At 44.0% G+C, this 15,623-nt stretch overlaps 1 protein-coding gene across 2 annotated transcripts in view; it reads left to right on the top strand.

The window, feature by feature from the left end:
- The first annotated feature begins 3,765 nt into the window (after positions 1-3,765).
- P4HA2 (prolyl 4-hydroxylase subunit alpha 2) overlaps positions 3,766-15,623 on the top strand; it is a 30,736-nt gene continuing 18,878 nt past the window's right edge. For both annotated transcript variants that reach the window (XM_082490112.1, XM_082490111.1), the window contains exons 1-4: positions 3,766-3,870; positions 10,964-11,063; positions 12,660-12,756; positions 14,958-15,109. In XM_082490112.1, coding sequence (XP_082346238.1) covers positions 10,982-11,063; positions 12,660-12,756; positions 14,958-15,109 — 331 coding nt within the window. In that variant the 5' untranslated portion in view covers positions 3,766-3,870; positions 10,964-10,981. The remainder of the gene's footprint in view (positions 3,871-10,963; positions 11,064-12,659; positions 12,757-14,957; positions 15,110-15,623) is intronic.

Raw genomic sequence — 15,623 nt, forward strand, 5'->3', positions numbered from 1 at the left:
GATTATTTTTTCATTCATAAAAAACAAAGGAAGAGCAACAGTCACACAGCTAAATTTAGAATTTATCCATGTACAAGGTCTTTTTATACATGTACGTTTTAGCTACAGTTTCAGGGAGAAACCTGAGCTATACTGAGGCCAGAAAGAGTTCTGTTATCCAGACATATCCCTGTCTCCTCCGTTCTGACTCAATGCATTGTTTTATGGAAAATACTATACTGCACTATGCAAGTACTCTTAGATAGTTTTAACATTTCCTCTGCTAAGGTCTCGGACAAAGGCCTTGTAATATGAGAGAGAAGGGGGCATCCAAAAATACTTGTGTGTGCATTTGGCAGCCAAGGTCTCTGCAAAAGGATTTTGACTCCCACTTTTAAGGAAGGTAAGGGCTTGAAACACTCACAGGATGCTTGATTCTCCTGGTTTGAAACCAGATCTCCATATCATAGCTCTTTAGGTGCCAGCTGGGGTTGTGTGGAAGGGACATCAACCTGGACTGGCGGAATCAGATGTTAAAAACCCATCTCCAGCCATCACCCCCTCCTCTCCCTGGACTGCGGCTTAGCAAGCAGGGCCTCCTCCTTCTTCTCTTCTACCAGAAATCTCTCACCTTTCTTCCAGGGGCAGAAGCAAAGGAGCTGGTTTTAACCTGTGACGTGCTCCTGGTGCCCACCAGGGCCACTCTGCAAGCCCGGCAGCTTCAGGTAAATGAAGAATTTCAAGGCTAATATAGCTAAAGCAAAACTGGTACTTTATAAGGATAATACTTAATACAGTATTTAGAAACATTAAACAGCCAAGGCTCTTTGTGCTAATACTACATCACATGGTCCGTATGTCCAGTCAAAAGGACCGCACAGCTGGTTATTCGCACAAGCAAAGCCAGATTCATGTGTTCTTTTGTTCCCTCTACAAACACACTTTTAGTCTTTTCCACTAAAATAGAGAAAAAAGTCTATTTCTCCATAACACAAGAGCAAAATGTCTCTGTCACAAGAATAGGTTAAAAAAGAAGCATCAGAACTGAGTAAGAAATTTGGCTCTGAATCACATCATTGCCTCTGAAGAGTAATGTTGGTTTTATAGTCTCTAGAAAGTACTAATATCTTTAGTGCTGTCACAGGCTTACAGATTGCTTCTCTCATTGACAGTAATGCAATCTTTTCTAAATACATGACGGAAATTAACTTCACCCAAATAAATGTTAATGTACAAAGTGTATGTATGTGCAACATATGGAGCTCTGTTAGGCTGTTCTGGTGACTAGACAGCCAGACCCTTTTATTATGGTTTACGACATTAGCAGTTGCTAAAAGCTGCAATGAAATCGCACCCTTACGTTAGGTATTTCTTTCCCTACTTTCCACTTTCTTTATGGAGTCTGATATGGTGAGTCATCTCCCAAAACCTTGGCTTTTTCAGCCACATTTCACTGTATCCCTGTTCAGCGAATGGACTTGAGATGGTGGAGTGAATCCGGAAAGCAAGAGGTAGCTTGTTCTTGGTGTTTTGTATGGCCCGATTCGGTTTCTGACTCTATTTAATATTGAAAATATGTTATTTTTGGCTAAGATAATTGTTACGACGATTGGTAATGATGATGGTTGCTCTGAGTTGGTGTGAACGCTCGTTTGCGTGGCAGAAAGCAAGTAAGTTAGATGTTCCCGGCGAGCTGGAGGAATGATCTCCTCTGGCTGTGTTTCAGCTGGGTCCGTGCCTCGCCGCCGGCTCCGTCCTGGCCCCAGAGTGTGCCGGCACCCCAGGAGCCGCAGCGGGGCCTCGCGCCGCTCCTTGGCCGAGCCCAGGGCGCCAACATGGCGACCGGCCGATCCCGCCTTAACCTGTCACGCCCTGCCCGCACCTTCCTGTCACGTTCCAGCACAGCCATCACCTTCTCATTCCTCTTTTAAACGTCATTTTCCTTCTTCTTATGAGACCACCAGCTGCCTGAGGCTGACAAGATGTCGGGCCATGGGGACGCCTCAACTTGCGCTGATTTAGCGGCAGTGCGGGCGGTGCCACAGCCGCAGGGACAGCGAGCCCGCAGGGAAGGCTTCCAGAGCCGGGAGGGCAGTTTTTAGAAAGCAAGCAGGATTTACAGGTTGGGTTTAATTTCTCTGTGGAATCCGCTGTTAACCGGGGAATACGCCGGTTCCCGGTCAGGCCTGGCCCGGCGGTGGCGCCTCAGGGGCCTGAGGTGATGCCGGGCGGGGCGTGGGGGGGGTGTGTGTGGGAGGTTGTGTGTTGGATGCGCCGCCACTCGCGGCATTACGGCGGGAGGGGCGGGGAGGTAGGCGGGGCCTCGAACGTGGCGGCGGCTCCACAGGAGCGGGGCCGGGGGCGGGCCGGCCGGCGGGGCGGGCGAGCGGGCGGCGGCGCGGCTGGAAGGGCCGGGGCGGTTCTAGAAGCGCGGCGAGAGGGTCTGACTGCTGCCGGGTGAGCCGGACGGGGGGCTCAGGCGGGGAGGAGGGCGGCGGTGTAGCGGCAGGTGAAGCTGTTCCCCCAGCGCTGAGGGGCCGCGGGGCGGCAGCTTAACCCCCGGCGGGCCGCGCCCGGTGCCGCCGGTCCCCTCCCTCAGGGCTGGCCGGTCCCCCTCCCTCCCTCAGGGCTCGGCGCCCCCTGAGGCTCTCGGTCGTCCCGCCTGTGAGGAGAGCGGCGGTCCCCGGCCCGGGCTGGGGGTCGGGGCGGGTGCGCGTTTGGGTAGCGGGGTCGGGGCTGAGTGGAAGCGGGGGGGGGGCGGTGGGTATCCAGCTTTGAGGTGCCGCGGTGAAGCGCTCGGCCGGACCCCCCTCGTCTTCTTCCCCCTGAGGGTCCGTTCGCCGCCGCGGGGTGCCCGCGGGCCCCCGGGGGGTGGCGGCTGTGAGCAGCACCCGCCGCTCGGCCGGGTCCAACGGCGGGGTTAATGCCGGGCAGCCGCCGGCCGCGGTCCCACCGGCCTCTGCGGGGGGAAGAGCAGCTTAGCTGGGGGGAGAACAGCCGAAAATGACACTTCCGAAAAATCATTGGGGTTTTTGTAGACGTGCTAGAGGTATCATCATTACCAAAAAAAAAAAAAAAGTGGAGGGGCTGATTCTGCTTTCCCTTTGCCCATGAATTTAGGCAGGACTGATAGATAGTACAGCAGAACTTGGCAAGGTTGCGGTGTGTCAGCGGCGTTAACCGCCTGTACGCGCTCTGCCAGCCTGCCATAGCCCCGAGATAGAGGAAACGATGCCTTGAGCTTCGTAAAGGTGATCAAACCCCACTTGTTCTGCTCCCATCTCTTTTTGGTTTAACCTGACATGTGTTTTCTTGAAAAATGCTTGTCCTTATTTTTGTCAAAGCACACAGACTTGCAGCTGAGCGGTGGATAAGCCAGGCTAGCAGGGAGACGTGGGTGCCTGGTACGATACACTAATCGAAGCTGTGGTGGGGAAGGGTTGTGCAAATGCGGTGGAGGGCAGGCTGGTGTGGAAGCTAAAGGCACTACCTATGGGGTTATCGCAGCTCGGCTGGGGCACGGTCGCTTGCTGTGTCATAGTAGTGCAAAACATGCTTCTGACCAGACAGGAATAATTTCATTTCAAGCTACAAAGAATGTCTGTAGAACCTGGAAACAAGGAGGAAAGAGGATGTGTAAATAAAGACTATATTTGGAGCTGTCTGGCTTTGTGATGTTTGGTATTCCTAGCCAGTAATCACCCCTGTTCCTCAGTAGTAAGTATTGAAGGTAGGGTTTCCCAGAAGACGTTTTTGTAACAAAACCTCTTGCCCTTTAATTTTCTAGGTGCTTTGTGAGGGCAAAGCGGAGCTGAAAGGCCACCACAGCCATCTTTACCAGGGTAATACTTCAGCTTTCTGGCATTAAGGACCTAGGAAATAATCCCACAGGTATGTTGTAAATATATATAGCAACCAATAACTGCCACTTTTATTTTACAGGCAGAAAATTATTCTACAGTTGTAAATTGGCATTGCTATGACACTAACAAGAATTTTGCTTCGTGCTTATGCCATAATTTCTTAAGTTTTTTTTTTAATGTAGCTCTTCCCAGTGCAGAAGTATGAGCCCAGATTATGATTGTGTATTTCTAAGGCAGTAACAGCAGAGGGAGCATGATTTAACATTTAGTATAAGAAGTTTTTCATTCTAGGCTTAAGTCAGGAATCCAGCCTGTTTATAATTTCCATGCTGTGCATACTGGCAAACTTCCAAAGAAGCAAGCTGTAAACACAGATATTTTTCCTATGACTAGTTCTGATTTTTGTGTATGGTTTTCTATATGTCTGAGAAATGAGAATGTGGAGTATGGTAGGGAGCACGTTCTAGGGTGATCTTAGAATAGAGTCAACCCCCACACCTCTGAGGTAATGTCTGATTATAATTAAATTGCTGATACTAATTGAAAGAAACAATTTGCTGATGGTACACCATTTTTATATATAACCCCCCGTCCTTTCTGAACAGGAAGATAACTTTTTTTAATGCTGCACAGCATATGGAAGGTTATGTTAAGTATCATGATGTACTAAAATTATGGGCTTTGCACGGTAAAATGTGGTCTAAATTCTAATGCTGTGAAATAAGCTCTAGTGGGAAAAGAGTGTGCAGTCTTGCCATCCTGTTCACTAACAGTATGGGATTTGACTATAGTCTCTTTCATATGGGATGAGCTTGCAGATGCTGCAAAGTAAGATGCAGGCAGACTTGCTGTGCCTCAGACTAGCATGAATTTTCTTGCCTGCTGGAGTGCAGGAGAAGTATTCTTTGCTATGGTTTAAATAAAACACAACTGTTGGGAGCTGATCAAGATGCTTATAGTTTCTAAGGTTATTATAATGAAGGACAGCAAGCCATTCTGTATTAGCAAATGCATGCAGTTTTGCATGAGTGTACTATATCCTTGTTAATGCGTGCAAACGAACAGCTTTTCCTCCTTTTCTTTTTGGCTTGTCTCAAAAAATACATGGCAATCATGTTGTATTATTTGCTAGGCAATTATAATTGTTTTCAGACACACATTAAACCCTTTGGCAAGAAAGGTAGTGATGTTGGCGTAAGCTGCTTTGAGCAGTAAATCCAACGTGTGCTGGAGGAAGGAGCTGGGATTGATGTTTGACGATGGAGAGAACTCGCTTGTGAGGAGGCACCTAATATTGAAAGGGAGCAATGCCTTTCGGGTCTCCCCGAGTATGGCTGAGAGCCAGCTGTTTTTAGTGAGGTAACTGATTGCATGCTGAGCTGGCGGTGTCGTGAATCCTGACATGAGGTTCAAGATATGAGAGCACGGTCTGGGTGGGGCGCTGACAGGCGTTTAAATCCAAAGTTCTTTTGGTCAGAGGAGTGGTTGAATGTCGGAGCCACTGAGTTTTATGTGGATAATGAGTTTTGGCCTGGCATTACTTGTTTCAAAATCTTCGGCCAATAGTTATGGTGTACTTTCTTAGGATAAAATTAATGTTTCCTTAATATTTAATATTTTTTAATGTTTTTATAGCAGCTGTAATGTGCCAGGCATCTCCTGGTTAATGTGTCAGGCCAATCTGCAAGACTTGAAATACTGCTACAAGCTGCATGGTTTTTATGGCTGCATTTCTTATAGAGGTATCGAGAGAAGCTCTTCCGTGGCAACACCCTGAAAATCTGTTTACAATTCAGCCCATCTTTTGGCTCTAAAGTATGTAAGCAATCTTGCAGGGTTTTTTTGTAGTATTTGCCACTTAAATATAATTAGCCTTGTCTACAGCTATCAATACTGACAGCAAGTTGTTACCTACTGTTGAAGCTCCACTGTTTGTGGAGGGGAAAAGGGATGATGCCAGATGCGCGGTCAGTTCAGTACTTCTTGCTGTGTCTGCAAGCAATAAGACAGTGGGTGGAAGACACTGGCATTTGGAGAAGCCCCAGACAAACCTGTCTCATCCAAGAGTCCAACCTCAAATTGCTGTTTGAGGGTGGACTATTCTTCAGAGCCTGGCATGTGGGCCTCAGCTGTGTATGTGCCAAGAACCCATCTGTGGCCTGAGGTGGCTTTGAAGTAGTCATTTGCTTGGAAGATTTCACCATGATATTTTAAATTTAGGTACGTGTAGAAGCAGCTATTTTAGCAGTGAATTTCCAGGTGTCTTTAATAGCATAGGCAAGCACAGAAGAGGAAACAAGCTGTAACCCTTATTTGTGTCATGAACTTGTAAGCTGTTGCATTGTGATGGTTCAGAAAAACAGTATATTAGGCAGATTTTGACAGTATATAGTTACGATACTTTGTCTCACAAACTTTATTCCCCTGTAGCAAAGTGTGGGTCTGTAAGAATGGAACCAAACTAGTGAACAGTAGTCTGCCTTAGTTGCTTGGAAGAAACCCTCTGTATGCTCTGGGGAAAAAACAAACGATCAAACAAAAAAGCCCAGGAAAAAAAAAATTAACCAGAAACTTGGAAGAAATAGAAAACTAGATCTTTTAGGAGTAATTAAAATTTGTAAGGAAGGAGAATGTCTCATGACCTCAGATATTGACAGATCAGTGATCTGTGCTCAGTGTTGGTAACGTTCTGAAGCGGTGAGTTGGCAGTCTGCTGACCAGTGGTGGTATGCAGAGTTTTGACTGTAATTTCATATGGATCAATGAAGTATTGCACACTTAGTGCTCTCTTTTCACTTTTTATCTATCTGTTATACCTGTTTTAACTGTTATCCAACTGTATTGCTGTCTTGAATGTGAACTATCTTGGAGTGACTGTGAGGTAATGTCACCTGAGTTTTGTGGATTGGAGACTGAAATACAGACTTAGAAAGAAAAGCATTCACAGGGGCTGAAACTAACCCTGTGAAATTTCCCACACGCACATCTAGTCTTTGGAATGAGAGGGGACTTTGCTGGTAGCAGTTTGGAGCAGCTACATCACACCCCAGTTCCATGTCTCCCCTGGAGAAGCCCAATAGCAAAGGAAGTGCTATCACGTCTCAGTGGTGGAGTGGAAGAATACTGTGGGTTTTTTTTTTCTGGAGTTCATGTGGTCAAAATGAGAGTCCACAATACAGCAAGAGACACACTCTGGCCTGATTTGCCATAATAAGCAACAGTAAGGGGTATGACTTCTATTCTTTAAAGTACACAGACTGGTCTTATGTCGGTTCCACTTAGTTTAATTCTTCTGCATGAGAAGTCTGTGCAAATTTGGAGCCTGGATGAAGGACTCGCTTTTGTTAGTCCCTGGTTTTAGTTAGGCTGTCAGGCAATTGGGGGGTTTCTTCTGACTTTTGTTCTTCCAAGGACACCCTTATCTGGGAATGAAAAGTGACATCAGGAGTGAGTGATCAGCCACAAGATAGGTAATTGAAGATGCGAGTTGCACTATCCCGTGTACTATTACGATTACACTTTAAAAAAGCTGCAGAATGCAAATCAAGTCCCCATATACATCCTTGTGTCAACTGAATGGTACTTGCTGAGGCTCTTTTGTGGGGTGAAGGAGGAGAGAGGGGTTCACGTTTTTAGGGCCCCTAGATTCAGCATATGTGGGTAGATGTGCTGCCCCCTGCCTAAGGAAGGCTCTGTGGGGATCGTGCTCTTGTTCTGTGGCTTACAAAGGAGACTGCTGCCTGTCAGTTTGATCAGAAGCGGGAGCCATAAAGGAACTGGATGAGCAATGGGTATTTGTTTCCTCTTCTGACCTGAAAAAAGTACTTCCTTTGACTTGTGTGGGAGCTGGCTTGAATCCCCCATGACTGGATATGAAATTCAGAGTGGGTGAGAAACTGATAACCCTGGTAGATGTGCAAGTAACTTCTCTAAGTCGGGTCCATGCTTTTATCTTCTTGATTAAGAATTTTTAGAAAGCTTATTAAATAAAGAGTTAAGTCTAGCTTGTGGAGAAAAGTTTCAGCTTGGTCTATTTTGTCTAGAAGAACCTTTTCTGCTTCTGCCAGTGCTCTCTGAAGTCTGACAGCACTCTTTCCAGTGGGAGCAATGATTCACTGAGGCCTTATACTCCTAAAGAAGTGTTTATACAATATCCATTTGGTTGGCTAGCTGGGCACATTTAAGGGAAGGAAAGGAGCAAAGCATTAAGTATCTGTTACTGTGTGTGGAGAAGTTTTAGCTCTATCAGCATTGCTGGAGCAGCTTCTGGCTACAGTGAGAACAGTCCCTCAGGTAAGGCAGTTGTGTAAGTTCCTCATCTGTGAGGAACATGTGGCCTTAGGATCTCTGTGGTGACAGGACTCGGTGCAGCCTGAGGAGTCAGGACAGCGTGCTTGTTCTCCTGGGCTGTCTTGTAGCCCTGGCTCAGGGCAGCGTAAACTGCTAGAGGAATGTTGTTATTCTCACTTAAATAAAAGATCCTAAACTCACCTGTCCAGCATGATGTCTTCACCATTTGAAGATGCTGTTGGTAAAAAAGGCAGGAACGTAGGCTGTATTTGTCCTACACAGACTTCTTATCTGGCACTTCTGTGCAACTAAGTTGTTCCGTTCTCTGTTTGAATAAAACTTGTTATAAACATTTGTCTCAATTTAGTTATTGAGGTAGGAGGTGCTAATGTCCCTTCTGCCTCTCTTACCCTCTTTGTTAGCAGATGGTTTAGCTGTGGTGGGGTGGGCATGCATACGTGTGTGTACGCACACATGCGTGTGCTGTCCAAGAATGTGGTTATAACATTATGCTCAGCCTCCTGTAATTCATTATTGGTGCTGGTTTGCCGAGTAACAGCTGTGAAAAGAACGTGTACAAACAATTTGAAAACCCTGCAGCCAGGTGTCCTGCTTGTTCAAGCAAGAGCTGATTTCTGTTTACTGAGGTTTCTGTTTATTGACTCAAGTAAATCTGAGTAGGATGGCAAAGCTGTTAAAGATCTGCTATAAAGACAAGCTGCTAGCTGTAGTAAGTGTTCTTCTTGGCAGATATCCTCAGCCATGAGAGAACATGGTGGGGAGGTGCAGGGCGGAGAATGTAGAGTTGTGTTGTTTTAACTGGAAAATTCCCTTGTAATTGTTTCGCCAGGCTTTGTGTAGTGCATCCAAAAAAACACTCCATGAAACGACGACAGACTATGCAGATGGACAGTTGTGGCTTAATATATCCAAATTAATGTACTTCCCAAGTGCTCTTGACTTGCTGTGCTTTCTGCTACATCACTTATTGTGGCTTTTAGTATTGGCAGACCTCTGCATGGTACTATTCATTCAGCTTTACTCAATTCTCAGATTACCCATGTACTAGTTCTGAACTAACTTAAACAAGCAGTTTGGGAATATGTGGTTTGCAGGGGGGTGAGAAACAGAGGAGGGAAAGGAGAAGACTTATTATGACACTGTGAGACGTTTTCCTGCTTACTCATGCTTGCAAACTGTTGTGGTAAATGTTTCTGGTTCCTCATGTAGTCTTTTAAAGTAATCAAAAGAATAAATTAAAGACAATCGTCTTGCCATATGATAATACATAACGGAGAACAGAGCTATTTCTAATGTTCTCAGTGATGGTATCATCACTGATGGCATGTTTGGTGTCTGTGTCTGTGACACCGGTGAGCTCAACTGAGGGTGAGGGCTTCTATCATGCTGTGGGCTTGAAAAACCCAGCAGGAAAGGGCGGTATCCACCTTTTACCTTCCGTCTTGTGTTGTGCAGGCAAATATGTGGAGCCCAAGGGAACAAAGAGCTAGAGTTGTTCCAGAATTATCTTATTTTAATACGTTCCCACTTGCTGCATTTATTGAAATTTTAGGATATTCCGTGTATTTTCCCTTCCCTTCTCCCCTCCATCCCTTTTTCTCATCAGATGCAAGGGATTCCATTTTGCCCCAAATAGCTGCATGTTGTTTACTGTATTTGGAGCAAGAGCAGGTTGCAAGTGGTCACTTCCAGCCACCAGTTTACCCAGTTACAATGGGTAGGAAAAAAGAATAATTGCTTCTTGGAATAAGTTGAACAGTTGTCGTCTTCCTTTTCAGAATGTGCATGGGTGTTACGGGAGCTGAGTGTTTGCTGAGCAGCAGGGCTCGTACGTGAGGGCTGGCTGTGGTGGCTGTTCCTGCGCGGTGCACAGACAGCTCTGGAGTGAGCTGAGGGCTGATCCAAGTGCAGTGCAGGCTCCTCATAAATTCCCTGGAAGAGGCAGTCGTGGCCGTCAGATCTACCAAGAGAATTACAGCTCCCAGGAGGCTCTTCTGTATGGGCCTTGCATCCCTTACTTCACTTGTCTACTACCAGTCTGCCTGCCTGCTCAGACTGGCTTTCCCTTCCATGCCCTCGGTGGGCTGTGTCTTAGAAAAATAATAGTCTGCTTTCAGCCTCCCTCTCGAGGCGCTGGGTTTCTGAGCTGGCACAGCCTTTGAAATACAGAAGTCATAAGGGTTATGCCCAGAGGCCAGTATGCCGGGATGATGCATCTTGAATAAGCAGAGTTGGAAATTTCACTTTCAACTTTTCCAACCATCGCTGCCACTTCCACACTTCTAAATGCTTTATTTCTCTATTTGGCTTTCCCGCTATTTGTCTTTCTAGACAGCTTTTATATAACTGAGTTTCACAGCATGCTCCAAGTCTGACCATTTAATTTAGACTTTTATTATTATTGGAATATAATACAACTTTGTATACTCTCCTATTTTCCAGCTGTAATTATGCATGATGTGGAAGACATTGAGCTGCCCTTGCAGAAAATCTTGTTCTCGCTGTCTGTTGACAAATATATTGCTTCCATTGCTTCTGTCGTGTGGGCCTTTCATGGACTGCAGTGTCTTCCATGCAATTCCCAAAGACTATACCAGACAGCATTTGAGACTGCTAAGTAACAGCTCCTGTGGTTAAAGACGACTTTTTTTTTTTTTTTTTTTTTTCAAGCTCTACTGGTTAGAATTCAGTCTTTCAAGGATGTAAATCATTTTCATGAGGGTGAAATGACTGAAGATGAAGATTAATGCCTTGAGTTTTTTCTTATGAATAAGTTAATCATTTTTACTCTTCCTTTTAACTCGTTACAGGTTTGAGCTATCTGGAAGATGAAGCCCTGGCTGCAGTTGGTGTGCTTTACCTGTATTTTCTTGATCTGGCACACAGAAGCGGAGTTCTTCACCTCCATAGGTGTGGAAAGAAGTAATGCACGATGTTGTAATGTAGTTAATGTGATTGCCAAAACTGTTAAAGTTTACAGTTGAAGCATATGGCTTCTCTGGGGACTGTCAGTAAAATAAGACAGTTCCTATGTTTTATCAAGAACTGTGCACCTGTTGTTGTCTTGAACACAGCACAAACCTTATGCTAGAAAGCTTAGTCCTGAATTTATGATTTATGAAGAGAATTTAAGTGATAAATATGTGAAATATTTTCCTTCACAGAACCTGAAATCTCCTGTCTTCTCAAAAAGCTGGAGTTAGGTGTCGAAGGAAAAATTAATATCCCCCTTACCTCATGTGTATTTTGTAAAACCTGAGTAAATCCTGAAGAATTCATATTGTTATAAATCTGAAAATAGATTGATTTTTATGACAATTTAGTTCTTGTGTTCTAACAGCTGTGATACAAGCATGTATGATTGTGGTACAGCCTAAAAAATATGCTCAAACTGAGTTTTCTGCTATGACTTGGTCTACTGTTTTCCTGTGGAACAGTGTGGGGAATTTGCCCCCATAAGGATAATAGAGGTTGATTAACTACAGTTGGCTGTTCTCCAGAATATGCTTTGAGCTCAGTGGAGCTATGTTTCTGAATGGTAAAACTCAAAACTCCCGGTGGTTTATTTTGCACCACTGCGTGGAACCGCTCAGCCAGAGCAAGGCACAGTGGTGTTTCACTCCCAACCTCCAGCACATGCTCCTGAGTTGGCTAAACAGCATTTAACTACATCTGCTTTATTTGGGTCTCTCTTTTCCTAAGTTAAGTAGCGATTTGTACAAAGTTACTGTGAAGGATCGCCTTTTCTTTCCACTTACCTATTCTTGAACTTTTCCTAACTCTGAAAATAGCACAGCCTGCTGACTTCCATCTGCTTAATCATGCCTCATTAATAATTACTTTGGAATGCTGAAACTAAAGCTGTGGCTGCATTTATAAATCTCATCCGGTCTTTCAGTGTTTGGTCTTTGAAAAGCAAGGTTTGTCATAGCAATTAGGATTGATGTGCTAGCAATTTCCACTAATGCTAATCAGGAGAGAGTGTGTTTGTCAGTCCTAGAAACATTAGTCTGAAATTCCTCTGTACTTAATGTTAGGTTGTGTTTCCACAGTTACCCGTATTGAAAAGCTGTAATTTTAAGTGATGCCAATATAGTTCGGCTAATAATTTATTAGCGTGACCTAATCTCTGTCCATATGTAGAACAGATGCTTTGGCAGCTACTTGGATCTTTTGTTGCTTTGACTCAATAGCTGTATTAATGTCAAACCTTTCTTTTCATTGTCTTGCATACAACTGTAAAACTAGTAATTCAGAAAGGCAGTGGAAGGGTCACAGCAAAGCTACATGAGCCATTGAAGCTGGGGTTTTAAAAGCCCCTTGAAGCATTTGAATGCCAGACCTGTATGCATAATAGCTTTTGTGGTTTACAGGCATTGAAGTGCACACCCTTAATTTGTCTGTTCTTTGTGGTGGTTTTAATTGCCCTAGAGCATCTGTCTTCCGTGCTGTTGGAAAATGTTATTTTTTTTAGGTCTGATTAACGTTTGCTCATACTCTTTTTAGGTCAAATGACAGACCTGATTTATGCGGAGAAAGACTTGGTACAGTCTTTAAAGGAATATATCCGAGCAGAAGAGAACAAGCTCTCTCAGATTAAAAGGTGGGGGAGAGGTTTGTATAATGAAGGGTGACAAAATGGCTCATCTGTGTTCAGTTACACCACACCTCTTTGTCACCGCTCTTTGCTGCTAGATCTTATTAGTATGTCCTCAGTAGATAATAGCAGTGAGACCATAGGTACTAACTTGGTTGTAATTTATTCCCATAAACCTGCAGTGAGGGGGCCTGCTTCAGATACTGTTTAGACTTTGCTTGTTTAGAAACTGTTGTTTCTAGGCTCTTCCCACTTTTCCCTGTCCGTGTACCATCACAGTGCTCCTGTGGAGATGACACTACTCATGTCAGTAGAGCCTTATCCATGTGAGTTAAGTGCCTCTGAGTGCCGCTGCTCTGTGCTACCTGTTGTTTTGCAGCATCAGCACTTCTTACAATGGCAAAGTGTGCCAATTGCATTGTTTAGTGGAGCACACACCGAATCCCCCGGCTTTCTTCCCATGTTGGCTTTGCTCTTAGGGATGGCTCTCCTGCCTTGTTCTCTTCAGTCACCTCTCTGGCTATAGAACATCTCGGATGTTATCGTTTACTTAGATCACTTGAAAAGCTCTTGCTGACAGCCGGTATTTTATGTGTCCCTTAGGCAGACTGTTAATACTTATCTAGCTGAAAGTAATGTCTGATAGGGTGTGACACTACAATAGTCTAAATGAGGTCCGGGTTCAGAACAGTGGAGTGCCTCTAATTAGAAATTCTTTGGAAAGCATGGTTCCAAACTCCAGGCTGTATGTGGCAGTTTGATCTCCCTTTGGGGGTGTAGGGTAGGGACAGGGCTCTGGAGTAAGCGAAATGATATGAATTCCTTATCACTTGTATACACAAATATTCATTTCTTGAAAAGCTGCCCTTTTGACGAAAAGCAATCTCCTCTTCAAGTATTATTAAAGAAAATGTCAGTTCAATCTATGTACAAACTGGTCTTTTTTTTTTTTTAAATGTCTTTTTTTTTTTTTTTCTTTATGGACTGACATATGCAAGTGGTGTTTTAATGTGTTAAATTTTCAGTTGACCTGTATTTGTAAGCAAGAGTATTCTACCACTATGTCAATATTTGAGCCCTCACACCCTGCTAGTGTATGAGGCATGTGCTTTGTAACAGAGGTGCTAAATTTCATTGTCTGAATATGGTAACACTTTTCAGTATTTTGTCTGTTAGTTCCAGAGACATGTTTATGATTGAGAAGCACATTGTGATGCCAGTAAAGAGACTAGAACTTGACAGTATTTACTACTTTGCAAAAAATATTAGACGCAGTGAAAGTCTAAATTAAGAAGGAAGTTTAGGTGAGACTGGTCTTAATATATAGTGTTAATCTGATGTCTCTACAAAAGATTCCTGAAAAAAACATCTTTAGTTCTGTTGCAACTTCATAGCATAGAAGAAGCAGCCAGGTAGTCTGACAATGTTTACCTGTGCTTATGTAGAATTGTTTACAACCATAGTTCATTCATGGCTTACTGAGTCTGAGATTATGGGCTCACAGGGGATTTCTTAAGTTCTGTTACACTCTTATCTCAGGACAGTGTTTTCTTCCTATTAAATACTGAGAGAGGAACTCACAGCTGTGCCAGATATTTGTGTTAAGGGATAATATGAAGGGCAACAGAAGAAATGCTCACTCAAGTATCAGCAGTGTAGTTGGCAATTCAAATGTACCATAACACAGAGGGTGAAGTTTCCCACTACTGCGTTGAAGCTGACCAACAGTGCAATCTGGGTGACTGACAGCACTGCCACTGTACTGTCTGAGGGTTTCCAGTTTGAAAATCAAAGCTTAAGGTCTAGTTTCCATAAAGCTAAAAAGCTCTTGGGGTTTTATTTATGCTTGTGTTTTTACTCAGATAAGTGACACTTGCAGTGATTATGTGCTCTATCTCGTTATTTTCTGGGGTGCAGCATGCTGAAAATTGATGGTTAAGACTCATTGCAAGTGAGATGCATGCCCACTGTAGTAAGGTTTAAAATAGTAAGCATGGAAACAAATTTCTTTTAAAAGAAAAAGACTATTGCAATTAAAAACATTAGTTGTGCTTCACTTTATCCTTCTGAAGTTAAAAGCTTGAAAGCTGGTTATGATGGTGAAAGCGGCAGTAAATTGATTCTAGCTGTGCAATTAGGATGACTTAAGAAGGAAGACATGCACTTATAAATTGTTCTCAGACTGAGGACTACACTTCTCGTTCCAGCTGGGCTGAAAAAATGGATGTACTGACTAGCAAATCAACCTCTGATCCAGAAGGGTATCTGGCACATCCTGTGAATGCATATAAGCTGGTGAAGCGTTTAAACACGGACTGGCTGGAATTGGAAAACCTGGTTCTTCAGGATACAACACATGGTAAGGAGTCAGAGGGGAGAAGATATCAGTAGGAGGGAGCCTTACAACACACTTGTTTATCCTCCTTGTATTCTGCAAAGCTGCTAATTCAGCTGTGGTTTAAATATTATTGCCGAGCTTGTTTGAAACTTAAACTAATGACTGGCCTCTTGTTTACTGGTTACCCAAGTGAGTGAAACTTGCTACTGAACCACATCTGTCAAGACTCAAACTGCTATCTGTTCTAGGCCTGTTGCATTTTGTTTGGCTTGTGCTGCTTGGGGCAGAGGGGAGAATGGGGTATACTAAAGTGGTCAGCTGTGGTGGCAACTGTTGTTTTACGCTTAGTCTTAAGCTTTATGTTCCTCTTACATAAAAACTTACTCATCTGCTTTCCCAGTCTCCTGCTTCCTTTGGTGATCATTGGTTTTTGACAGTGTTGATCAGCAGATAAAAGAATCAAAATGAGACCCGTACTGAATTGGTGAAGGAATTCATATCAGCCCCAGCATTAGCAGTTGGCAGGTGTTGTACT

This window comes from Vanellus vanellus (assembly GCF_965231255.1).
Source record: "Vanellus vanellus genome assembly, chromosome: 13".
Classification (NCBI taxonomy): Eukaryota; Metazoa; Chordata; class Aves; order Charadriiformes; family Charadriidae; genus Vanellus; species Vanellus vanellus.